Source organism: Tinamus guttatus, unplaced genomic scaffold (genome assembly GCF_059628265.1).
Source record: "Tinamus guttatus ecotype Peru unplaced genomic scaffold, ASM5962826v1 Tinamus_guttatus_pri_ptg000150l, whole genome shotgun sequence".
NCBI classification, from domain to species: Eukaryota; Metazoa; Chordata; class Aves; order Tinamiformes; family Tinamidae; genus Tinamus; species Tinamus guttatus.
This window is the reverse complement of record NW_028288684.1, coordinates 13,084,371-13,112,095: the sequence shown is the minus strand read 5'-3', so window position 1 is coordinate 13,112,095 and position 27,725 is coordinate 13,084,371. Positions and strand designations below refer to the sequence as shown.

The following is a 27,725-nucleotide window of genomic DNA, read 5'->3' as shown; positions in this document are numbered from 1 at the left end:
ATTTTATCTCTATTTTAATCGTCCTTTAAATGCTAAAATAGATGTGAGGGGAAGGACTTATTTTGAGTGACCGTTATAAGACATTCAAAGGTTAAATAAAACTTCATTGTCAGTACCTGTTCTTTGTCTTTATCCATCTGCAAATTCTTCACAAGTTTATTCACCACCTCTTTTGGATATTAGTAATCATAATTTAAGAAAGTAATAGGAATTTTTAAGCAAATTATTTTAACTACATGTGAATGTAGCTACAGGTGAATATAACTCACAAGTCAAATTACCTGTAAGCAATACATGCATCAGGTAATGATTCTGAGGAATTGAATTGCAGCACTAGAAATGTTGGCATGAACTTCCTGCTTTAACTGTTTGAGAATTAGTTGTATGTTATCCAGTTAACTCAAAGTCATGAAGAATAGAGGAAGCAATTTTTACAAACTAGTATTTATTGTAATGATAAGTACTATAGCATGATTTGTGGAAGTAACTTAGATCATCGTATCAATATCCTAAGATACTAATTTGTATGTGGCTAAGATAAGAGGCATACGTATATCTATGAACATAATATTATTAGATAAATTTATTATTAATACCATCATTAATTTAAGATAACTATATAGTTAAGTATATGTTTCGACCTAAATAAGACAAATATGCTCAGTAATCCTGATATGATTGGAGTAAAGGCTTTTCCGAAGCACAGACTGGGGAAGAGAGGATGGACGCAGAGAGACAGGTGATGTGGGAGGACATGCTTAATGCTACGTGGTGTGGTAGGGTCCTGTGAACAGCTCAGATGAGTGGCATTAAGAAAGGCACAGAGAGGCCTTTTGAATCCGATCCTAGCTGAAAAGTATGGTTGCAAGAAAGGCAACTAGATCTTTTATTATTATTATTATTATTCCTTTAATACTTGAGAAAGGAGGGCTGGCATGTTTCTAGACACAAACAGAATTTCATCACAAATTGCCAAATTGGTTATCAGTCCTTCGCCACCTCTGGCCATACCTGTCCTAATACCTTATCCAACTCTGAATTTTGGTAGCAGTTCCATCAAAAAGGATAAAAGCCAACTGTTCAACTCAGTGTAGCTTTACTAGTACTAGTGTATTTTCTAGTTACTTTTTTCATCAGTGAATCTTTCATTTCCCTTAAAGACAGTTTTTTATATATTTTTATATATATATAATGTGAGATAAAATAATAACTCATTGTAAGCTTTTTTTTTGAAATTTGCCCATCAGAATTCGGGTGTATATTAGAGATTTATTTTACTAGTTTAGGCATCCTAAAGAATTAAATAATTATTTATTTTCTATATATCTATATATCCATACATCTTTTTTCTCTAATCTATTGTGTTTCTATTTCTATTTTTGTCTTCTTAGATTTAAGACTTCAGGCATCCATTTTGGTTTCTTGTTAAATTATATATTGCCAGCTTTCTAAAATGAATCCTTTATTAGAATGAGAACTTAATTTATTATGGGTCATTGTATACATATTTGCACATATTAATAACTCAGAGTTATTTTTGGAGCAGTGTGTATGCTTCGCACCTTAAATTAGCTGTCATCTTCCTTGCATATTATTTTAGATATCACAAGAATTATCGTAATTTGGAATTTACCCCTGCAATCAAGAGTATTATTGTTTTCAGGATAGGAGACTGTGTGTTCCTTTTATGAGAGTGGTTCGTAATCCACATTGCATTTCAGGTTCCTGGAATACTTACACGTTCACTTATTAGACATAGGTAAGGAATTGCTTATGCAAAGAAATACATAGTCATAAATTGAGATATTTGTGTATAGATCAAAATTACATTGTAAAAGAAGAAGAGAAAACAATTAATTCTAACAGAGGTAGTGTAGAAGTTGATAAAAACAAAAACCAACAACATCAAAAAAACCCACCCCACTAGCCTTTGAATCAAATGAGGGAAATACTTGTATTCTCCAGACAAGAGGACAAAGCAGAGTATCCAGAGTCTGACAAACTCTGCCAATTTAGAGTCTGAGGTATGTAGAGGATAATTTTTAGTTAAGGTAAATTCATGCAGAAGAGGTGCATATAAGCTAGTAGGCAGACAAAAAAGATGTCAGTTATTTCAATTAATTAGTATCTAAGGGAATAGCTTTCAGTCTGTTGGTTATATGGAGAAGAACCTGGGAAAACCTTTCAGACATGATGTGACAATATTTTTTTAGATCTTCTATAGGCAGGACCTATAGGCAGGAAATAGCAGTTTTTTTTGAACTTGATTAATGCAGTTTTGTCCAGTGGGATATAAATAACTTTTGTGAACATTAGTGATGACTAATAGGTCAGAAGGAAGTTTTGAGGGAATACAATTTCTTGACATTACCTGTTTTTAAATTTTTTTCTTTAGATGTGATAGAGAAACTATCCAATGGATGTTTCTAGTGTATTTGTAAGATTTTTGTTATGCAAACCATTTATTCTGAGTAAGGTTTTTTTTTTTTCTATAGAGGAAAAAAACCTCAAATTATAAATAATAGTGTAAAAATATGCAGCAAAAAGTGTAAATGTGAATATGGATGTAACTTGATCGTATAACTATGTGTGGAGATGACAACTGCTATTTTCAGTTGTAACTTCACTGTCTCTGACTTCTGCTTTTATTCAGTTGTACACAAACTGCATGCCATATTCTGCAACTAGGAGAATTTTCTTTAAAGAGTGCAAGTCTATGGAACTATGGAACAGTCCTCCTATGCAAAATGGAGATAATAGAGTATAACAAGGTGAAATTTGTGTTAGGCAACAGTAATAGATTAGTTAAAACTGAGTATCTTCAAAAAGTTATTTCCATATATTCCTCCAGTCAACTGTTAAGAAATATACTGCAATATATCACTATAACAGAAATCTTTCTCTGTCATTGTTCAAACTACTGACACGCTTGTGTTTATGGATTATTTACTGTGTAAATTAATGATAAAGTCAGTTACAATTTTTAAAAAATAATTTACTGTAGGAGAGAGATTTATTAAGGCAGAGCTTTACAGTACAACTTTAACTACATTCACAAGTAATAAATTCTGTTGATTGTTTTGTCAGTCACAATAGAAATTAGTGACAGATGACAGAATATTTGCTATTATCTTTTTTAAAGATTTTTTGATGTTAGATATGTAATACTGTTGTACATGATACACTTCTTAATAAGTTATCAGTTTTACTCCTCAAGAAGCTAGATCACATCTGAAATGCAATTTCTACTTTTTAATTCTTATATTAATTTTACCAGTGTTGATTATTTCTAATCATACATTTCAATCAATCATACTTTTCTTAAATGTTACTCCAATTTATGTTTGTGGGTTCCATTTGCCTTAATTATTTTAATTAACTTTCCATTTTAATGACTTTTCATTATTCATTTTATAAATGTAATTCTTTATTAGTTACTACAACTTTAGCATTTAAGAGATTTAATAAAGGCACATAATTTTTTTTCATCGCTCTGGGAATTATCTTCAGATTCATGTTTCAATAAAGGTCAATTTTGGATTGGTTTAGTGTTATATGGCCAACTCCATCATCATAATTTTTTTTCATAGGATTACTCATACCTCTTCCTTGTTTATTTTCCTCTCATATGTTGACTTTTACCTTCACCATTGGAGACAGTGAAATCAAAGTCGTATTAGGAGTTTGCATCTTCTAAGGAGGCAGTAAATGTATACTTAAGTTACTAGTTAAGGGCTGCATTGTCAAAATGTTTGCAGCCAGTGCAGAAAATAATAAAATTAGTAGCTTGGTTTCAAGAATTGAATAGAGATGGGAAGAACCCAAAATATAGTCCAGATAGTAGAATTATTAGGATATACAGAAGTGTAAAGATTTCCTGAAAGCATTAAACAGCAGCAGCCAGAGAAATAACAGGTGTTTCATTTTCTCAGACCTCAATTTGCCCAGTAAAAGTAAAATAATAAAAGGGAATCTGTGCATTTATAGTGTTAATAAATGGGTATATGCAAAATGTATTATTCCAGCTGATGAAAATACATTTCTGCCTAGGTGGACGTTCTGATATTTGGAGGTTACCTTAAATTAGAATAGAAATTATGTATACTGAAACTTGGAAGATGAGAGCTTCTGAACACAAAAAAAATGGAATGCAGACACTGAACTTTACAATACTGTATTTCAGGTATCTATATATCTTGCGTATCTGCAACGATTTATTTAGGACGGACATTAAGACATGAAGCATATGAATCATCATGGGTTATTACATTAATTATATTACATATATTACATTACATATATTACATTATTACATTAATTATAATTCCTGGGTCTCCTATTCCAAGTTTCCTCATGGTGGTATCTTAAATGTGTTTTGGAATTTCCTGCCCTGCACGCTATGTGACCATAGCTTAGCAATAGTATACGTCTGTGTAGACATATAATGGAATTGAAACCCATCCTGTGCCTAGAGCACAGGAAAGCTCTAGGCATCTCATGGCTGTAAATACCAGCAGAAGGGAAAGGGAGGAGATCCAGAATTTGCCTATTAATGTGGCAAAACAGAAGGACAGTTAAATGCAGGATGAGTATTAACACTGAAAAACTGTTTCGGGTCAGCAAATTAAAACTTACTTGTTTCCATAAGACTGAAAAAAAAAAAAAAAACCTCAGCTTGTTTTTTCTGAAGAAGTTCTGGATCTCCTCCCTTTCCCTTCTGCTGGTATTTACAGCCATGGGAGTGGGAGTATGTGACTTTCTTGTGCCATAGGGATTGCCCTGCTCTCTAACCTGTAAGGAAGCTAAAATGGAAGCTGGAGCATTTCCTGTGCTCAGAGAATCCACATACTGCTCTAATGGGGAGCTGTGCAGATGCACGGGTATGAAGGTGGAGAGTTTTCTTCAAGTTAAGTTTTTTTTTTTCTTTTCTCCAATACAAGACCTTATTTTTCAGAAGTGCTAAAATCTCTCCTTTCTATTACTTGTATCATTTTGGTTTCCTTGTGAATTACTGAAGTTTAAAAACAAGGAAATTTAGATACCCTGTTAACTGAGGCAGCCACAAGCTTTTCTGTAAACTTTAGGCTTAAGTGTGTTTTGAAATGTAATCTATTATAATAGAATTCAGGTCCTGTTGATTTTACTCCCCAAATTATAAACTTCTATAAATTATTGAAAAGCACCTTGAAAACAGAAGTTCAAGTGAGAAGCATTCTTTATCACACTGTTAAATAGTCATTCAGTTCTGTGATTTCTGTAGGAAATTGATTGCAGAAGATGATCATGCTTAAAAAGATTTTTGTAAGCATTGCATTAAAGAAAAGAAGAAAAGTCCAAGTCATTGTATGTATATGCATAATGTTCCTACTTTCAAAGGAGCTGTTTTTTTTCACCTTAGTGAATTCAAAGGAGCTTGAGTTAATAATCTGAGTTTTTCTGCAGAGACAAATTACTGTTTACATACTACATATCTTACAAGAAATTGTACCATATATCATATATGTGGTTTAAAGCTGTAGTTTGTTTACTTTATTTAATGTAAGAAAAATAATTAACATTTTAAATATTTTTTCTTTAAGTTGCTGTATGCGTTTTCATTGTACAGGAAGATATCTGAAGAGATACAGCAATCCATTATTAATAAACTGTATGCATTTACTTTCCTGCATGTAAAGTCTTGGCCTCTCAGTTTTGGCTAACATTTTTCGCTGTGTCCCCCTCTGTAATCTTGAACAAATCCATGCGGCAGATAAGGCACAAAGCAATGGTGATAGTCTTCTCTGACAAAATCTCTAAGGTTAATTACAATAGTGGTAGTCAAAAGGACTTTTGTTAATATTTGCATATGAAAAAGATTGCCCTTACGTTATGCTTTCAAATCCTGTGACAATATTACATTCTAGATATCCGTAAATGAGAAAACGGCAGCAAATGCTAATATAGCAATTTTTAGATATGTCCAATCAATCGTCTTTTATTAAGCGCAACTCAGTTGCAGTAACTTGGTCTTCTGATTACCATGAATTGATGCAAATGTCTGGTCTTCTATTAGTAATTTGTTGAAAATCATTTAGTGTTTTATTTATCATTTTAATATAATGAGGATTTAAGATTTCAGAGCTCTCATTCAGAAGTTAGTCTATGACAACAAGTTGTATTCATGAAAGTAGGTCTTGACCATATCATCTGTTGTGTGTTCAGTACTTCAACTCTAGGTAATTCACATTTAAATGAAGTTGCAAGTGCAGGTTGCGGGGCACTTAGTCATTCTGTTATTATGACTAAATATTAAAACTTAATTAAACACAGAGGTAGTGTCATCCAATAGACTGTTGAGTATTTTTCATTTGTTTTAGTCCAGTTCTTGGTGTTCCTGAGTGTTCAGCAAGCTGCATAATTGGCAAAAAAGACTTGAGGAAGAGAGTTCTTAAAGGTGACAGGAAGCTTACATCTTGAATTTAGGCATACAAAGGATATGCATAAAGGCATAAATGTAGGAAGGTTAAATACTATACTGTTCTATGGCAGGTTTTCCAATCTATTTAACTGAATAATATAAATAATGAATTAGAACGTGTCCAATAACATGGAGGAAAATGCCAAGGAATCTGTTTACAGGCACTGATAATTTTATATTGTTAGTTCTGTATATTCATCTGTGAACTAGGAGAGTTTTAATGATGTGTTAGAATCCGCTATGGAATTTATTCTCTTTGTCTGGGCTTGAGTTTCAAATTCCCATGGGGTTTCGACTGATGTACAGTCTTCCATATCCTTTTTCTTATATGCACTGTGTAATTGCCATTTTCCATGTCATTTCTACTATTTCATGATCCTTTATAATAAATATAATTAACTGAACTTATCCGCATAACAGGTAAAATATAGTAAATAATTTAGAACTAAAATAAATACTGTTCATTGTTCAGATATGTGGCTTTTCAAGTTACTAGAAAAAAAGATTTATTCAGTCATTTATATTAATGTGTTTCATTTTCATCAGACTGTGGAAGGCAGAATTGATAGTCTGAATATATCAACAGAGAAATCTATCAAGTAAAAAATATAGTCAAATGTTAGAAGAATAAATGATGTGTTGCTTGTTAACTGCACATTTGTTAGAAATATATGCCGTCCGTGATATTAGAGAAATACAAAATTCTTAATGACCTTATTAAAAGACAAAGGGAATTATTATTTCATCCTATTCTGTATTTTTGAGTCCATGTATGAAGTGCTTTGTTCAGTTTGGGACTCTTAAGTTAAAAAAAAGAGGTCGTTGAAAAATAAATGGACAGACGAGCAAATCCAATGGATGGTCAACAGCATTGTTAACAGCTGGAAGAAATGAAGTGTAAGGACAGGCTGAGGTTTATTCAGCCCTAAGAAGAGAATGAGATACAGAGATAAAGGAGATACAGATGAAGAGAAGGCTGAGCAGACCTTTTCTTAGGTGGACAAAGACAGGGCAAAAGGCAACTAGCACATGTTGAAGCAAAAGAAGTTCTAATTAAATATACTGAAAAATTTCTTCACAGTGAGACTAGTCAAAATTGGAACAGGTTGCCCAAAGATATTGTGGAGATAATCAGTTTTAGACTGGACAGGGCCCTGGTCAATCTTATGTGCCATTGAAGTGGAAAGGGTCATCCAATTAGAGTCTCAGAAAGGATTTTTCTCTGATGAATCAATCACTTGAATTTATAATTTCTGTTTGAAAGTGTCATATCAGCTCTCATAAATGTACACTTGATTTGTACCACTTGGAACTTGTACTTCTGCTCTTAAACATTAAATATTTAACAAGAAATGCCTAGTGTGTTCCAGTTATATGTCTTGAAAAAATCAAATGTTTCATGTATTAATTAAGCATATATATAGGCCCTTATTAAGAACAGTGAAGAGGAAACAGACACAAGCTGCAACAAGAGAAAATGCAGAAGAAATAAATCAAGGTGAGGGTGGTGAGACACTAGAACAGGTGGGCTAGAAATGGCTGGGGAATCTCCAGCATTGGGGATACTTAAAATATCATTGAACAAGACCCAGAGCCTAATCTAGGTTGGCCCTTCCTTGAGGGTGGGAAATTGGACCAGAAAATCTCTATAGATCTTCCAACTCTAATTATTCTATGATTCTGTGATAAAACATTTTTAAATTTTATGAAGTAGGTACCAAAATCACTTTAAAATTTCATGTAGTGGGTGCCAAAACCAATATTTTTGAATGAACTACATGAATGAAGACAAAATATACTGGATTTAAAAATAAGAAAGCAAAAATGTATTTAAAATAAAGCTCTCAAAATGCATTGTCTTTAATATTTTTGGAATATTTTTACTTAAATTATCCTATCATGTCTCTTTCTCCATATTGCTTCCCAAGAACAGGTTTGAAATGAAGTCATGCTACATTTCTTCTCTTCAGGATTGTCTTAGAAAGTTCCTAGTATTGCATGTTGCTGCTTTTGAAAATGTTCATATTATATCTGTGTAAGATATTTGGATATAGGTGAGGGAGGCAAGTTATATTTTCTTTTTATGGCCATCTTCATCCAGTCCTGGATTGGTGTCATGTATGTTAGAAAGAGTCAGGGCTAGCTAGATGCTGATGTTATACAAACTTTTTGATGTTATACAAGCTTTTGATAATATGAGAAAGAAGTAATGAACACAAATCAATGATACATCCATTTTCTGTTGGTTCTTTGGCATTTAGTCTCTATTAGAGCTGCAAGGGATGTGTTTGGGCCAGGGTGACATATCAACAGTCTGCTTTGTTCTGTCTTAAAGCTTCTCCAAATTTCATTCATCTAATATGTGTAACATGATAAAGAAAAAAAATCCAAAAAAAAAAAAAGGCATACAGTTATGTTCAGATTTTTCCAGACCTGCTTTTCTTTCATCTTTCCAGGACTCCTGGAAGGATCCTGGAAAGCTTTTGAGGCTGAGACAGCTGAACCTGTTCAGCCTGGAGAAAAGAAGGCTGAGAGGGGAGCTGATCAGTGTCTATAAGTACCTCAAGGGAGGCAGTGAGGAGGATGGTGCTGGCCTCTTTTCAGTGGTGGCCACAGATAGGACTAGAGGAAACAGCGAGAAACTGAAGCATCGAAAGTTCCACAGGAACTTAAGGAAAAATTTCTTGACAGTGAGGGTGACAGAGCACTGGAACAGGTTGTCAAGAGAGGTTGTGGAGTCTCCTTCTCTGGAGATCTTCAAAACCCGCTTGGATGCAGTCCTGTGCCACGTGCTCTAGGTGACCCTGCATGTGCAGGGGGGTTGGACTAGATGACCTCTAGAGGTCCCTTCCAACCTTAACAATTCTATGATTCTGTGATCCTAGCACTGTCGCACCTGGAGATATACCTAGTGCTAATCAAACACGTCAGGGAGTTTTTTTCCTCCAGTGCCTAGATGCTAAACATGCTCTGTTGGGGTTAGCAAGAGCAGAAAAATGTCCTTTCCTGTTGTAGAGAAAGGCTCTGTGAGCTACAATGAGCTGTACACAGCTTATAAATTGTAGCTGGGATATTTTTATTCTGAAGGCTTTGGCATCAGTGGAACCATTGATCCATACCAGATGATTACACCAATTTACAAAAAAAAAAAAAAAAATTAATCTTTTTTTTACTCTAATTTGTACTTGGTTGAATAAAGCATTTGATAGTCTGAGCAGAAATCTGCTGGTGTTCAGTTCGGTGGAGTCTGGGAGCTTTAGCATCGGTGAAGAGGCCATGTGCCAGGATGCTGTGGTGCAAGCCATGGCCACACAGTTACTTAGTTCTTTTGTCAGCGCGGGATTGTATCAGCCACTGTTCCTGTTCTGTGATTTCCTTTTCCTTAGGGAAGATGAAATTTCCCTTTTTTGGTTATGGGGTATTTTGAAACATGTATCCCATAGAAGCAAACAATTTCTTATTAAACTCTTTTGTGCAGGAAACACGGCATGTGTATCTGAAAGTTAGATTAGTCATGACTGGAAAATGGCATAATAGTATAGAAGAGGTGTTTTCTATGCAGGTATGGTTGAAAGATTTTCTCTATATTTTGCAGTCTCAATGAAGTGTGTTAGGAGAAACTAATTAACTGTGTTTACTGTTAGCTGAAAGCCTAAAGCAAAGAAGAATTCTCTAATTAGATTTTATGCTTAATGGTAATATAGAATTTTTTTTTTAAAGCTGATACTTAAGATTTGATAATCGGTCATCTGTTAGTTTAAAGTGAATAACTTCTCTAATAGTTACAGGTCTTATGCAGAGTGGTCATTTTGCTGTCCTTACTGAATACAGGAAAGAGCAACTCATAGAAAACTATGTCCCAGTTTTGATAAATATAAATTAATACAGTAACTAAAATGAGACCCCATTTTTCTCATGCTAATGCTTATGCTTCCCTTAGCTATGCCTTACTGCACCTCTGCTCCTGGCACATTGTTAGCTAGTGTTGAGCCTAATGGACTCAGAATTTATATGCTCAGACACTGTGCTGTTATGTTAGTTTCCGGATTTATTGAACAAACACGAAGCTTCTGAGGCATATCAAACTGAAGTGAAGAATTAGTATTTTCTTTAGAGCACTTAACAGTTTTGGTCTACATGCTCTGAAATAATAAAATAAAATTAGAAAAATATTTAAAGAAAAATAAATTTTTGTCTCCAAATTTAATTCCTGCATGATTTACCATTTAAAAGATAGCATGCATATCTTATCATATATGTGAAATACTGCAGTACTCATATGTTCATGAGCCATGGTCACGTCATTTACCTACAATATCTCAAGAATTTCACATAGAAGCAAATGCCACAGGATAGCAAACCATTATATGCCAATTGCTGCTGGGTAGCTACGTGTTACACTCTCGGTGCTTACTGTCAGAAAAAATTACTTAATTTCATATACTTGCATTAAAACACAAGTATTCTAGCTTGCATTTACGATGAAATGACACAGCTTAAGCACATGCATGTGGAGCAGCTGCTGCATTGCGAAGGAAATAGGACTCCAGCATAACTGTTTAACTGACCTGTGCTGCATCTAAACTCTTGTTTACTGACTACTCTCTCCCTTAACATCATTAATCACCATTGTTCGCTGTTGGACATGTCTGAAGTAATTATTTTTTTTAATAACATTCAATCCATCCAACACCAGTGCAAAATCAGAAATGTATATTCTATATATATTCTGAATACAGTTTTTCTGTATAGACACAAAAATGAAATCACTTCTGTAGTGATTTACATGATTTTCCTTAAGCTAATTCTACTGGGATCACACCAAGGGGAAAGCAATACTGTAGCAGCAAATACATTTGAAATGAATTAAAACAGGTAAAGGAAAGTATTTGATTCATTGTAGAGGAGTTCTGTGAATCTAAAGTTGTACAAATGATAATGTTAAAATCCACCAGCAACCTTTCTTTTTCCTTCCAGTATAATAGAAGGTGCTCAGTTTGCATTGGGATTATAGGAGATAAGGAAAGCTTCTTTCTGAAAATGGAAAAAATGTTTCCTGGATGTTAAGATACATGAAAAAGTACTAACTGAACCCCCCGAGGCCATGCTTACAGATCCATTTTAGTAGTAAAGAAAATTCTTTTATTATACAAAGAAGAAACTTGCATTAATTAAAGTTTTAAAATATTCTACTAGGAATTGTTTTGCAAAGCTCTTTTGACATTTTTGATAAGTTTTGCTATTATATTTATAATCCTCATATGCCAAATTAATCTGTCGTAACTGTTTAAACTTAACTTATAATTAAAGATTCTAAGAAGGATTTACTAAAATTGTGGTAATGGTACCTTTTACAAAGAAGAGTACAGCATAGATTATTGCTTTCTTATTTTGTAATGTAAATATTGATATAAATATTGGTGTAATGGAAAGGTGTTTTTAAAAAATAAATTGCACATTATTTCCAAAGCAGTTAGACTCAGGATTCATTTAATTTTGTTTCTAAGCCAAACGCTATTAATCGCTTTCAAATACATTTTCATGGATATTATAAACTATTGTATCTAACACAATGAATCACAGCTGTAACATAGGCTGAAACCTGGTTATGATCGTTTAGATTTTGACTATTAACCCTTTTGGAGATAAAAAACAACAAAAATGACAAAGAAAAGGGGGCACTAGAGAGAGCATGGGTGTTGTTCAAAATCACAAAGAAAGCAGTAGCTAAGTTTTACACAGTCTTGGTTGTAGTCTTTTCATTCAGCCTTAAATTCACTGAATTACTGTGATCCGGGTGGCAAGTGACAAATGGATTAAGTTGGCTAACCTGTCAGGACAGGCAGCGTTTTCTACTGAGCTGGTCATGGAAGGAGCTACTGCAGACTGAAAAGCTACGTGGTCATCCAAGATAATAAGAAATAAAACAACTTTACATCAGTTTGATAACTGAAGTCAATGTATGGGTGGGAAATGCTATGAAGGAGAATATAGTGAAAGGGAAATGAAAATATTGTAGCTGATATGTTAAAACATTCCTCCTTTCAAGAAATATCACTTCAGTATTTCCACAATTCAGCTTAAGTGTCCTGCCCATCACTGATCTATTGTAAGTGTTATGGCAGTGGCAGTGGATGTATTTGTGACAACTGAGACCATAGCTGAGACCATAGAAATTCACCAACTTTCTGCCCCATGGTCATATTAGAGGAAGAGCGTAATAAATTATTCGTGTGCCTGTGGTAAAATACATTTTATTAGCATTTTTATTGCATTTTAATCTAAATTATTTATTAAACAGATGTGAAAGAGTTATTATGTCTTCAGCTTTTTGCAGACCTGTATAGATAGCAACTGCAAACTGTCTTTTGTGGTCTAATGAAAGTTTTATTACTGTGAGTTTTGCAGTGCTACTTAATTATATGTGTTCAGAAATTAATATAAGCAATATGGGTCTTTTAATTGGATGGAACATAAGTATCTATGTTCCTGACAATGTTAGTCTTTAACAGTTAAATTAAAAGTTTACTTGCTGACAAAAATAACATGATTATATAAAATGCAAATTGAAATGATTGTGATTACTTGCATTATACTAAACAATTTACAAAATCTGCCCTAACCTGAATGCGTAGTTACTGCTGTACAATAAAACAGTTGTTGTTAAAGTCATTAAAAGAATCATGCAGATAGGAGCAATTACTGTTTATATTTAGCTAATGAAAATGGAAAGCAAAACTCTAACTGAATCATAATCATTTGAGTTGAAGGCTCATAATTTGTGATGTGACAGGTTTAAAGGTCACTCATTAAATGTTTGACTATGGTAGAGTTATGTTTTACAAAGAAAAAAATCCAAAATTCATTCAGTGATATTTTTGGATTATTTTCTCACTGCTGAGACAGTTTTATAGAATCTAGTAGTGATTCAGAGAATATAGTAAAATACTATTCCAACAACATGCCTGGTAGGTATCTGAGATATTGATTTATATACACTTGATTTGTTGAGATTCCATCCCCTCCTCCCAGTTTTCTGGGTTTGGGAAAGAATCTTTCCTAGTCCATTTAAATTGAGAATGGAGCTTCCAAGTGCTACCTGATCTAAAAAAAGAAGAGAGGAGAGGGAGATGATGAGGAGAGAAATTGTCTTTCAAATAAAATTTAGTAACCTGTGCTTCATAGGTTTTGGTGACAATGGTTTGTTATAAGACTATGGGAACACAGAGTGCATCTTTATTAAAGCATTAGAAGCTATGAGAGTTAGTTTTGTAGGTTTTGTTAGTTAATAACGTAGATGGCTTATCAAGGTTGCAGGCAAGGTGCCACACTTTTATCTTTTCTCTTTATGCCACAAAATACAGTATATTGATAGACAATTTTGGACTTGACTTTCATAGTAACAGGCTTCATATCTGCATGTAAGAGAAGGTGGAAGACCTATGTTGGGTAGTATGTTCAGCAAGGATAGTTGAGGCCAATTATTCACCCCCATGCACATACTCTTGTTTTCATTTACTACCAGAAATAAAGGAGGTTACTTCTTCTATTAGTAGAAATTCTATGAATTCATGTCTTGGCTAATACATCTGAAATGAATGAAACACCTCTTGAACTTCACATACTAAAAATTAAAATGTTGAATTAATACTAGCAGATAATTTCAAAAACTTTTGGTATACACTTATAAAAAATCCTGCTGCAGGTTGAAAATCAAGTAGTTCTTTAATATGCAGTTTATATAAAAGAATCATTTTAAACTTTACTTGAAATAAATTGTGTTATTTGTCTGAATTCACTAAAGCAAAGAGAGTAAAGACAAACCATTTTGATGGAAAACATGAATTCTTATTTTAGTAAAGGTAAAATAGAGATACAACAGAACATTAGAATATCACCAAAAATTTCATTATACAAAGTGAGCTGCACTGTAAAAAGAATGAAGTAGAATTTAGTTTCTTTAGTGAGTCGTATTCATAATAATCATTTGTTAAGTTTCCTCATATTTTTAAATGTAGTTGACTTTCTGTTTGACAATTTGAAATGTTCAAAATTAATGTTGACTTGGTGTTTAAAGTATGTTTAAACAAACATCCGTCATTAATCTGAACAGTAGGTAAGTCCACATCAACTGAAAATGTTAAAAAATCAGTCCATATCAGCAGGATTCATTGTTCTCCTATTGTTCTATTTTAGAACTGGGTAGAAAAAGCAGAAAACCAGAAATTGCTGTCAGAGACCCTAGATCTCTCAGACCTGTTTCATCCAGAAACTTTTCTCAATGCGTTACGCCAGGAGACTGCAAGGTGAGGAAAAATATTCTACCAATTTAGGCTGGATAATGTGCCATTATTGCCTGTTTGTGAATACATTTACTTTATTTTCAGAACATAAACCTAACGAATTATGTCAATTTCTGTCATTAGTCATCCTTTTTTATTGCACTGGATTAGAATATTTATGAATTACTTGTTTAAATCCTGACATTTTATCAAAATTCTGATGAAATTCAGAATGTCATATTTCCCTACAAAACAACGTGATTTTGTACATTTTGTAAATGTGTTGTTTTCAGGTTTGTTTTTCAATTTTCCATTGTAATATGTCCATAACATTAAATGTATATGTTCCCTTGCAGAGTAATGAGTTGTTCTGTGGATAGCCTTAAATTTACAGCCTCTATGGAAAGGGCGCATACAGGAAGGCAAACTTCAAGTTAAGGTATTATGCATGGCAATATTTCTTACTGCATTTCTTGAGTTCCCATATGTTGCACGTTTAAAAAAAGAAAAATAAAAACTGTAATCGATATCCTAGAGTTTCATTAATATGTTTTATTAGCCTAGTCCAGCCATCTGTCCATACATTTTTCAGAAAAAATAGCTGTATATATATTGGTGTTCCTGTGATATAAGGGTTTATTAACAGTTTGCACCTGTGTTTAGCGCAAAAATTCTACAGTACCTGGAAAAGAAAGGGATATTCTTTGACTTTTATCTAGTTACAATATATATATAAAATCAGTTTTTGTCCAGTTCTCCTTGACCACCTTTTATTTATTTTCTACACTTGTCTAGAAAAAGACTTGTGGTAACATGAGGAAATAAATATATAAAACTGTAAGTGAAGACCATGTGCTAGTAACTGCAGTTACTGTTCTGAGACTTTTAAGGAGTAAATAAACTGAATTAAACTATAACTGACTAGCTTTTGTTGTGATTAAGACCCAGCAATTTGTTAATGGAAACTTGGGACAACTGCCAACAGTCCCTATTCATTCTCTGGACTGTGGAGTAGAGATGAATCCAGAAGTGATTTAACTTAGCTTCTTAACATTTCAGGTGGCATTGCCAATTTGGCTTTTTCCACCTATTTTATGCCTAAATTTGTAGGGAATTCACAAATAAGTTTTCTGTGACATGTCATCCAATGAGTTTGTTAATCCCATGATAATATTGCACAGTTGGAATACTTTGTTCAGCATGGAATACAGCACTTACAGATTAATTCAGAAACACAAGTGAAATTATGCAGGCACATCCAGGTGTATCTTGATATGTCGCTAGAAATGTTAGATTACTAGGATTACAAGAAGAAAACAAGTAGGGAACACCTGCTCTAATCTGATAATTCAAGCAGGTGCAAGGCTGTGGGAGATAATAGGGTTCTGGACCAGGTTCTGACACTACTTAAGATTATTAATGTAGAATATATGAGAGTTTCATATTTGTAAAATGTTAATAGATTGTAAGGCCAGAAAAAGTAACTGATTATCCAGTCTTTTATAGATTACATCCAACCTTATTAGAATACAGTCTGAACTTTGTTGAATTAATTCCTGTTGGATCAGGAGAATTATTTAATCTTTGTATTTAAATAAAAGTTAGGGTTGCTGTGTCGAATATTAAGAATCATTGAGAGTCTAGAACCTGAAGATAAATGAACACAGATACTTAGTACTTTTAGAGGTTTGAGACTTCCTCGGAGAAATATGGCAACCTGCAAATCCTGATTCTATGATTCTTGCAAGGCAGCAGATTCAGCCAGGTTTTGTAAATTTACAGCAGTGAGCTAAAATCAGATTTCTTATCTCTGGCCTCTTGTTTTAATAGGCTTATTGCTGTACATACTAACAGCTTGGGCTTCTTCAAAACCATGCTGCCACCCTGGCAAAATGTCAGAAATTTATCAAGAAATATTTTTTTAATGTATTCTCAGATTTTGTCAAAAAGAAATTTTCTGATTTAAACTTTTTTCAGGAAAAAAATCTTAACTGTTTCTGTAAGCAGACCTAGGGAAAGAGATAATTTGTCAAAAAATAGATTTTTATATAGATGTGCATTATGGCACATGCTGCCTGCAGGCCATCTGTTCTGTGGATAAATAGAAGGCTCCAATACTGTCAATCTAGTTCCTTTCGTAGGAACTAAACAGAAAAAATAGAATGCAGTCATCCACCACTTCAGAAACTAATCTCAAAGCTGTTAAAAACAGATGTGATTTTTTTAGCTTTGTTTTCCTCAGAAGAGTAACAGCCACTGTCTTAAACTCAGGTGTGCAGGAAATGCAAAAATTTGGTGGATTTTGGCATGAACCCCATCTGTGAATTATAATGTCTAAGTATTTTACGTATGCTAAATACTGTTCTAGTATTTTAATGTTGCTAGGTTGAATTAATCACTTAGAAACTATAGAATTAAAGGAGAATTCTTTCTTAGTAGAAAGAATTCTATAGCAATACTCCTCTTTAGATGTTTTGGAACCAGTAATTCTTTGGTATGTATAAATGTGTGTGGTTAATTTTTTGTAAATATTAGTTAGATTATATTGTTAGCAGTCAATGTCATTTGTAGGCAAAAAGGTTAACGTATATTCACTATTGCTTTACAAGACTGAATGTCATGTTCCAAGAAAAATCAAAAATAAAAGGAGAATTTTAACTAAAGTAGTTAAGAGAGTAATTGCTTTTATTAAAATTAAGAATCCACTCAAGGTTGATCACATCCACTCAAGGTTGATCACATCCATCTGGTTCTTTTCCTTTCCTCAGTAAGGAGCAAAATTCAGTGAATTTATATTAGTACATATTCACCAGATGTACAGAAAGGCTTTGCAACCTCTCGCTGTGCTGAATATTTAGATTCTTTTCCATGAGTCCTTGCCAATGTGGCCATGATAAACTGGGCGAAACTTACATCGCTAAAGCTGAATCCAAGGCATCATGTCCGTATAACATGTCTTATAACTAAGGAATAAAAAAAAATCAGTGTTACAGAAAAAGAGAATATCCACTAAAATTCTTCTTCTTGGATAAGGATTCTCTGGATTGTAGATTAGGTTCACATGAGCAATATGAATCTTAATGCAGGACAAGTTTATATTGTATCTAGAGTAGTCAATAAATCAGGCTAGACTTACAGAATGAGGAGCTATGTTTTGGAAACCAGGATCAAGAAAAAACTCAGGTAAGGAAAAGATATCTAAAATGGATAAATTGTTGAAAACATGCTGTGGTGAGGTAGCTAGGCCCCTGTTGTATTCCTTCTATCTTTTGAGACCTAAATCAGAATTCTGGATTTACCACCTTCATTTTGTCTATACAGACAGGCACCTTCCCTATGAAGACAATTAGCATCTCAGATGAGCTAAACTGCTGTGGGGAGATACCTGCCTTTTTCCACTGACAGGAGAGAACCTGCAGATACTATGCTCCTAACATAGTAATTTTGGTCAATTGCTTCAAGTTAAAAGGATTTTTTTAAAACCCTGTCACATTTTGGAAGTATAGAAGCAGAGTTTTCATGGAGTTCAGCAAAAAGTTATTTATAGGTTTTCTAGATATTATACATTTTTTAAGTGTCTGCACTGCTGTATATTAAGACTATGATTTATCCACTTTATTAAAGATAATACTATCATTGTATAAAAGTATCAATGCTTGTGAGAAAATCTCCCCTAATAGAAAATCTTTTATCTAGAAAGAAAAAGTGTCACAAAATCAAATAGAAGCAATGCTTCTTTGGGAAATTCCAACTAAGATCCATGTGTAGCTTTTTACAGAGAGCATAATTCAGGAGTGGAAAAACTTACATAGGAGTCCAGTAGAGTAAGACATTTTGTATTCAGAAGAAGATGTTGGTGCCCAATGGAAGCAAGATGGAAAGTAGTAGCAAAAAAAAACCCCAAACAAATAAACAAACAAACAAACAAAAAAAAACCTCTTTTTTTTTTTTTTTTAGTTATGCTATTTTATTAATCTGCAGTGGACTGGATCTCTAGAAGTTTGATGTTGTGTACCTCAGTCTGATACTGAACTGTTGCTTCCTCGTTTGATAGCCTCCTTAGAACAGCTAGGGTCTCTAGGAAGATTTGCCTGTTTAAAATCAATTCATAAGCAATAGGAGATCTGTTTCCGTTTCAGACGTACCTGGAATATAACTGAACTGAGTGTTTCTTGGCATTCTATAGTGTATGCTTCTACAAATGGTAGAATATAGGTAAAAGTATATGTACTTAGACATACTTTGTGTATGCAAAAATACCTTTCTTATTCTCTGGAAATTGTTTTCTTGTTATGGTTTATGGTGTTTAAGTTCACAGGCTGTGTAATCATGTAGCTTTTTGTCTGTAAAATATACCCATAGGTATCCCTGATTTCTTCCCTTTTGGTGTCCCTCTAGTCTTTGGATTATATTATCAAAATTGCATGTACTTAATTCATTTCTCTTTGGTAAGTCACTGTTTTTGTGTAGAATAAGTCTTAAAATTTAGGGGACTGAAGCATCTCTCTTACGAGGAAAGGCTGAGATTGCAGGGCTTGTTTAGCATGGAGAAGAGAAGATTTCTCCTTCTGTCTGTCTTCTTCAGACAGGAATATTATCACTGTATACAAATATCTTTAAGGGAGTGTGTCAAGAGAAAGGGGCCGGACTTTTCAGTGGTGGCAAGCGATAGGACAAAAGGCAGCAGGCACAAACTGAAGCACAGGAAGTTCCACCTGAATTTCAGGAAAAACTTATTGACAGAGCACTGGAGCAGGTTGCCCGGAAAGCGGTCTGTCTCCTTCTATGGAGATATCCAAAATCTGCCTGAATGTGATACTGTGCAACATGCTGTATATGACTCTGCTTGAGCAGGGAGGGTTGGACTGGGTGATCCCCAGAGGTCCCTTCCAACCTCAATCATTCTGTAATTATGTGACTCTCAAAGTTTATGACAAATTATTAGTAGAATTGGTAAATATGATTTTCTTTTTGTCAGAAAATATTCATTTGTTAAAATTCTTGCTGCATATTCCTTCTTTACATGACTCAGACTATGGATTTTAAATTGTATCTCCTGTATGTCCTACAAGAACCAGATCATGATGTAGGTTATTCTAAGACTTACATGTCTCAAAATGTGTTAATAGAGCTGGTTCACTTTATGTGAAGAAGACTTGATTCTATACTCTGGTGGATAGGAGACTTGTTTTGGAGTGTGGAGAGTCATGCTGAATCCACAAATTTTTAATTATTGTAATAGCATATTTTGTTGAAAGATTGGATCAATTAGGAATGTGGATGAACATAGCTTTTAAATCTTAGATTCACACGTACTTTGTGTAACCTTCTAGTCACACAATTGGTGACTGTTTTGAAGAGGTTCTTTGAGAATTTTTTCCAGTTTTTGGAAGTTTTGGAAGACCTGAAATTTGTCCTGATAAGGAAAAAAGAGGATAGATAGGTTGAATTCTCACTGTGTTCTGTATGATAAGAAAACCTTTTCATTTTTTTTTTGTAGTTATTAAAAATGGCATCATATTTCAGCAATTGTAGCTATTTGAAATGATCTTTGTGTGCCAACATTTCAAATAATACACCTGTCATCCTCTGCAATATGATATGAAGTGCTAAAGCTGTCTGTTTAACTACAAAGCAGGCAGAGGAACTTTTAAGTCAGGCCAAGAATACACATTGATCTAGGTGGATTATCAAACCTAATATTTAATGAGCAGTATTAATTCAGCAAGTAGTTAAGAAACATGATGATTAGTAGATCCTTCCTAATAGGATATGATGAGTGATTTCAGATCAATCCTTATACAATTACACTTTCTTTAACAATCCTTAGGATTGTTTAACAAAAGGTGATGAAAATGTATAGCTATTACACTATAACTACGTATTCAAATGCAAATATCTCACTTCTATTTGCTGTGTGCACTGATTGCTCTGTCATACAGTAACAAATAGTCTTATTCCTTTTGAATCCCATTTTTAGTTGTTGTAGAATAGAATGAAAGAAAAAAGAAACATTGCAAGTGACTTTCTGGGTAGTAAATGCTATGATCTTGGATGGAGCTTAACAGAAATGTGAAAAGCAAAAATATTTGCAGGTATGCCATATTCAGATACATAACATCAACATGAATTTTGAAGATAAATTCTTAGCAATTAACAGAAAGACGACTATAAGCATCCAGAAAGGTCTTTTTGTACAGTATGATTCCATCTTTAAATATAAAATAATGATGAGGACCTGTGAAAGTAATAAAGTAATAAAAATTTGACTTCCTGAAATCTGCTGAAGCTTGCAGCATTTCATGAGAAATTATAATTTTAAATAATAAGAATAAAATCATTGTGGAGAATTGGAATTTTTTGAAGTTTTGGAAGCAGACATGCTTTGGCTCCATGGTATCAGCATACTTTCTACAAATGTATTTTAAAGAAACATGAGCTGTAATTTGTAAAAATAGCTTTATTTGAATCTACTACTAGTAGCTATAGTACATGCAAAAATTAAGTGCTTTTTGCTTTGTAAGGATTAAGACTCCAAAAACTCCTGGTCAACCCCAGTCATTACCCAGAATGTGTTACAAAAATACTATGCATCCTAATTACAGTTACTGTGAAAATTGTCCTTTGCAGCAGTTGTAATTTCTGAGTGTATTTTGCTAACTGCTGTCTGAAAGCAGGTTGTGCTGGTGTGTGGTTTTTTTTTTTTTTTTTTTTGGTGGCTTTTAATATTGAATCAAAGTCAAAGTTTTGGTCTTCATCTTCAAAGGAGTCCCTGTGATTCGTTGAAGTTTTCCAGCAGATCAAATGATGTTATTTTACATAACTACAATGTCAAAGAAACTGCCAATATCAAAAGAAGAAATGCGTGTGCAGCAGAGATTTCTTAATAGCTGACCCACTTCTACGGAAAGTTTTTTGAGAGGCTTGCAGGATTGCCAAACATTTGTACACCCTCACAATAAATTTTAAAACCACTTCATCAAATGTATCTTCCTTCAGTTACTTTGCCACGCTCACGTATTTAACAAAGTAAACTCCAAAGCAAAACTCCCTGAAGACCGTGAGCAGCAAGAAAATCATACAGGATGCCTGAGCCTCTTTAGTAATTTCACTATAGAGATAAATAGGAGCTTTGAAAACAGTCAGTCAGAAATTTAGTAGAATAGAGTATAGTGTGTGTGTCTTTTAAAGTGAAGCCTAAAGTGGTGATGTGTACAATAGAAGGCAGTAAGAAGGAGTCTATAGAAAAGCATCAATATAATCATTAGTAAGACTTTGTTACTTTTGTTCCTTTTATGATATTTTTCTTCGTATTCTTTGTCCTTGCAAAACAGAAGAAATGGTGCTGGAAAGTTTATTGTCTGTCATGAGACTGTGTCAGCTAAATGGATCTTTTCCTAAATAAAGTCTCCTTCCTCTGACCTCTTCGTTTGGAGAGTTTTGGAAGTTTGAAAGGGTAGAAACAGAACAAAATATTAGGTGTTAGCACTGTGCTTTAAAAGCAACTGACCTGAATGGGGAGGTTCGGGGGAAAGATCAGAAAAATTGGCAGGAGAAAGAGGAGAATCACACTTTCATAGTCAAGACCTTAAGCTTTTGACAGATGATTGCAGGAGGAAAAAAGTTTCTGCAGTTCCAAATAGAAAATCTGAAAAAATTAACTCATTTCGGAGAGTCCTTGTTATGATAATCTGTGAATGTTGTCTAAGTTAGATAAAAATTGTATTCTGAGATTTCCTTTAGGGTATTCATTGGTTAAGGATATTCCATCCGGGTTGCCCACAGCTGTGGAGGTTTGACGTGTGAGTTCTGTCCCTTATGCAGTGTAGATTTTGTTAAAGAATATTGTCACCTCTGCTCTCGGCATTTTATCCAAAGCCAGACACAGTTTTCTCTACTTTTTTTAAATGAAATATTTTATAACCTTTTTTTCTATTTTATGCCTATATATCATATACATATATTGTATGCATATATATCTTATGTGTTGTAAATAAGAGGACTTAACACAAAATTAAAATAGATATATGAATTTAAAGGAGCAGGTTTTGACTGCAGTATGGACTTTTGACTCCAATAAGGACTACATTATGTCTAGCTACAAAGAAGGAATAATTCTTTATTAAAAATGTAAAAATGCAGAACCCAAACTAGAGTATTATTGGTAGAATATTAACACAAAAAACACTTGAGAGGGAAGACAGATGAAAATGTGAGAGTTAACCCCCAATGAAGCACTTTTTAACTGCAGCTTTTCTTAAATTATCTAAAAATAATTTTATAACACTGTAATTATATGCTGTTTCTGTTATAGTTTCTATACTACAGGCTTTTTAAAAATATATTATTTCTAAAAATAGAATAGAATAAAATAGAATCTTTCAGGCCAAAGCAGCTATTAGAATGCTATTCTTCTCATACTCATGAATTCCATATTGTGACAAAATAAAATGAAGATGAGAGAGTGAAGATTTCATGTGGAATAAATACAGAGTAGATATCTTTATCATTAATTTATTCAGGGCTGAAGTTCATTTTAAAAATGGAAGAATGCTTTTTACTTCAAAGTCTGAAAGTACTCATTTGCAAGCATTTCAAACATTTTATACATGAAGCATAGTTACTTATATAAATATTTGTGCTTTCTGTTAACTTAATTTTTCTAAGTAATACTTTAGCTAAGAAGTCTTACACTGTGTTAAATAATATTTTTCCCTACCATTATTTCAACATATTTTATTTGCCTCTGCAGGAATTGTCATTCTGTAATTGCTCGTTGCGTTCTTTGAAAGCTGTGCTCAGACCTCCAAGCAGGAAGTCATGCTTATTCTTTCTTGACATTGCAGTAATTGTGCACTTGGCTGTTTCTTTTATATATCTGATATCTAATGCAGTTTCATGAATAATGACCTTTATGTGTATTTTGCTCTAACATAATGTGAATCCAAACCAGAGGAAGTTGACTCTGAAGCATTGTCCTGATCTTGCTTTAAAATCTTGTTTCCTATTCTCACATATAACATTACAATAATTAGTTTCCTCTTATATAAGCATTTGGTCACCGTAAAGAGGATCATCATTAGTTAAAGTGTAGTGTAATCTGTACTAGTATTTCAGGCTATACTGTGTATTTGAATTTGTTATATTTCCATGACAGATCAGTGGCTTGCAACTAGAAGGCTGCAGTTTTGATGGAAACCGACTTTCAGAAAATCTACATGATTCTCCCAGTGTGTCATCTGTATTCCCTTGTTACATGGCCTGGATTCCACAGGTACTAAATTATTAAAGAGCCCTAAACTTTCAAGACCCATAATTTGCTTTTTTCTCTGTAATAGCTTTTCAGTATGATGTTGCTGAACTGTTTTTTCTCTCATTTTAAAATAAAAATTGCAATCTTAGTAACCTAGGAAAAATAGGAGAAGCAGTTATATCTTTTATGTAACACAAAAAACTTTTTAACACTTGCCAATATGTTTTTACTTATCATTGTTCAGGATAAGTCAGGCCTTCATTTCAGTTATGAAAAATGAAAAGTCACCTTTTCATTTTGTCGTTTTGAAAATAAGAATGTAACATTTTCAAAAATGCATTTAGTAAATGTACATGTGACTTTGGAAGTTCATTCATAAAATATATATTCTTCATGTTTTAATTAGAAATATAATAAAATACTACAGCATTAAAAGGTCCAGAGAACATGATATGATCTGTAAGCAAAAAAAGCTTTACCTCTACTTGCACTAACTTATAAAAAACCCACTGTTTGCTAAACTGTGTTAGATGAAAATGGCATCAGTAATCCAAACAGTAAGTGTTGTTATTGGTACTACTTTCCAATTATAATAACAATCTTTGTTAATAAAGGAATAAATTGCATAGCAACCTCTTTCAGTACATGTAGCATTAGCAATTCATATAGTCTTATAACTGGAGGAAAGACTTCCAGTAGTATCCCTCCCATTAAATTTATCTGTGTAAAAGTTATTGTGTGCCCACTGTGAATTATTTTTCTTAGCTCCTTACTTAGTCTTAGTAAAAGGTAGGCATCTCAAAAAGTTCCTTCCATCATAAGGTTAACTAGGATCAATCTCCAACCAGATGTGGCTCTAGAAACAGCCTAGACCACTAACTGAGACACAGGAAGTTAATTAAGGGGATTTCATAGGTCTCCACATAGAGATCCAAAATAAAATACTTAAAAATATCTACACCAAAAATCCAGTATGTATATAAAAATGAGAAATAGGCATGACTGTGGGTTTTTTTTCTACTTCTCTATCAAAATAAGTAAAATTAGCAATATATAAAAATTGAAAAATAGTGTCACTTTTTATCATGTTTTGTATACATTTTCTCATTCAAAAATGAATTTATTAACTGGAGAAGTTTATTGGTTTGCAATCTAGAAAACTCTACTGAGTTTGCTTTTGAGAATTTTAGGTTTGGTTAGAAAAATGTTAAAGAAAAATATATACTAGACAAAGTAGCTGACATTGCAAGTATAATAATTTACTCTTTTTCAAACACATAGTAATGATGAGATTTTTGGTGTATTGTGATAAATATTATACAAGACACTGTTGTTACCAAACTGTTGTATTCCAACAACTTTTTTTTTGAATTCTTATTGCTATTTCCATTATTATTTCCACTGTTATTAGAAGTATAATGGTCAAACTAAGACTGAGAGCACAGCAGTTAAACAGTACGAATGTCTCTCAACTTTGATGAAACTGAATTGATTGGAAGTTAAAAACCAAAAACAAAACCATTCATGAAGCAGACCAATGAAAGAGTTTTCAGTTCTTTAATAGCTTAGAAGATCGTTTTGCTCAGAGAAGTAAACAGATTCCTAATTTACCCAAAAGATGCTCTAAACAAATAACTTACAGATATCCTTATGTCTGGAATAGTGGTGGAATGGGGAGAATGACAGTACACTATTTCACATGGTAACACCAAATGTTTATCTCATGCACACTCAAGGCTAGAATTATCAGTAACCCTGTCTTTATCTTGAAAAGCAATTATCTTATGTAAGAGATCAAGCAGATTCTTAAAAACTGTTTTTCTGAGTAACAGTCTATATTCTTTTAAACTTTGGAGATAAGATCCAGATGTTATATGTGACACCAGTAAAGAGATTTATCGGAAAACACATGCAAGTGAGAGTTAATTAAACTGCCTTCAGTGTACTTTGTATTTGAGATGAATAGTAGCTGATGTCTTCTTTGTGTAGGAGAAAATATAATTATTTTAAAACGGAAACCTCTTTTTGTCAACCAATTTGTCAGTCTGCTAAGATTTTATTCTTAGTTACTGTATTTTAAATCTAAAGTGATTACAGAAAGCTACAGAAAGCTTTTCTGATTTTCTGTGCTCTGAAATTTTTTGATATGGGCTTCACTATAGAAGTTGGCCAGATAAGGAAAAGGAGTTGGATCCACTATTCTTCTGAGAGTTAATGCAACTGAAGACTGAGCTTTTACATAATGTAGTGCTCTTCACTCATATCTCACAATATAGAAATTGCTAATCATGCATTTTAAAGTAAGTTTAATTTTCTTTCAGTTTCTAACTACATACCTGGCAAGAAAATAAGTTTTTAGATAACATTAGTTAGTGTGTATAAATGATTGTTTGGATTAACAAGATTTAAATCAGTTTAACCCTACTGAAAACAGACGTTCAAAAAATTTGAGATAGATGTGTCAGGGATTGTTATTCTATTTACTTTAGACTTGTGATGACAGCACACTGTGCCAGTCAGCCAACGCACAGCTCATGAAATGTCCCACGTGCAGGTAGTTCAGATGCAGATCGCAAATGGGGCTGTGTTGTGTGAGGAGCAGCAAGGTTGTTCTGCAGGGACGGAGGAGAGGAGGTGGTGCAGGTGCCCCCAGGGAGATGTGTAGCCTCCCTGGGATTGGAGCATGCCCTGCAGGCCAGAACTGCTGCTCTCCAGGAGCTCTCTCCTGACTGGGAACTGCTATCTTGTCTTTGGTTATCTGAACCTTCTGGAATGTGACCTTGTTTTTCAGTTGTATGAAGATTTTGATATGCAGTTCATAGGATCAGGAAGGGTGCTCTACTACATCCTGTCCTCTGATTTCATTTTAACCAACTGGATAGAAAATGTAGAAGCAGAGTAATGTAACATTCTGGAGACCTCTCTAAAGCCTCTGCCTTGGTGGTAGTCCTTCTTTCTAGCTCAGACTAAGGGGGACTATTTTTCTGCTGTCTATCAACTGTCTAAATTTTAAATCAAATGATCCATTGAATATCATATCATTGGAGATCGTGCTTTTCTCCTATTTTGTTTCCATTTTAAATGATAACTAATTAATGGTTTGTTGACAGGATGCATATGGTCCATATTCTCCAGAGGAATGCATATCTTTACCAGTCTACACCAGCGTGGAAAGAGAGCATGTGGTGACAAATATTGATGTACCTTGTGGAGGAAACCAAGACCAGTGGATTCAATGCGGAGCTGCTTTATTTTTAAAAAATCAGTAAGCTGCAAGTGTATTAAATTAACTCTTAAAGCTAAGAATTACTTATATATCTCAGTTGTTTCTTATTAAACGACGCTTGTCTCTCGTTACTTATTAGGCAATTTTAAAGAAGTGATTTATACATTCCTATTTTTTTATCTTTTAAGATGTATAAATTTAATTATACTTGAGTTGGAACTTCACGGTATTTTTGTGGGATGTTGTAAAAGTTAACAGACAAACTCTTAATTTGGGTTCTTTCTTTAGACACCAATGTGTTATATTTCTTGCTTGAATTTGGTGCAGTTCTTTATGTTATGACTATTGTAATTCCATATATATTGAAAATAAATGCAAAACCAGGAAGTTTTCATTAGTCTTCTTTTCAGTATGCTTTTTGAACTATTATTCTTACACCTCAATTATTTAATAAAAGAAAATGATAAAACTTGCTTTTTGGAATTGAAATTGAATGTTTTAGTAAAT

The 27,725-nt window shown here is 33.4% G+C and overlaps 1 protein-coding gene across 1 annotated transcript in view; it reads left to right on the top strand.

Annotated features, from left to right (window-relative positions):
• The window catches only part of DYNC2H1 (dynein cytoplasmic 2 heavy chain 1), a 134,256-nt gene extending 106,762 nt beyond the window's left edge, over positions 1 to 27,494 (top strand). The window contains 5 exon segments of the mRNA XM_088522367.1: positions 14,654 to 14,763; positions 15,096 to 15,138; positions 15,140 to 15,178; positions 23,897 to 24,013; positions 27,103 to 27,494. Of these exon segments, the coding sequence (XP_088378493.1) occupies positions 14,654 to 14,763; positions 15,096 to 15,138; positions 15,140 to 15,178; positions 23,897 to 24,013; positions 27,103 to 27,261 (468 nt within the window). The 3' untranslated portion in view covers positions 27,262 to 27,494.
• Positions 27,495 to 27,725: the final 231 nt, after the last annotated feature.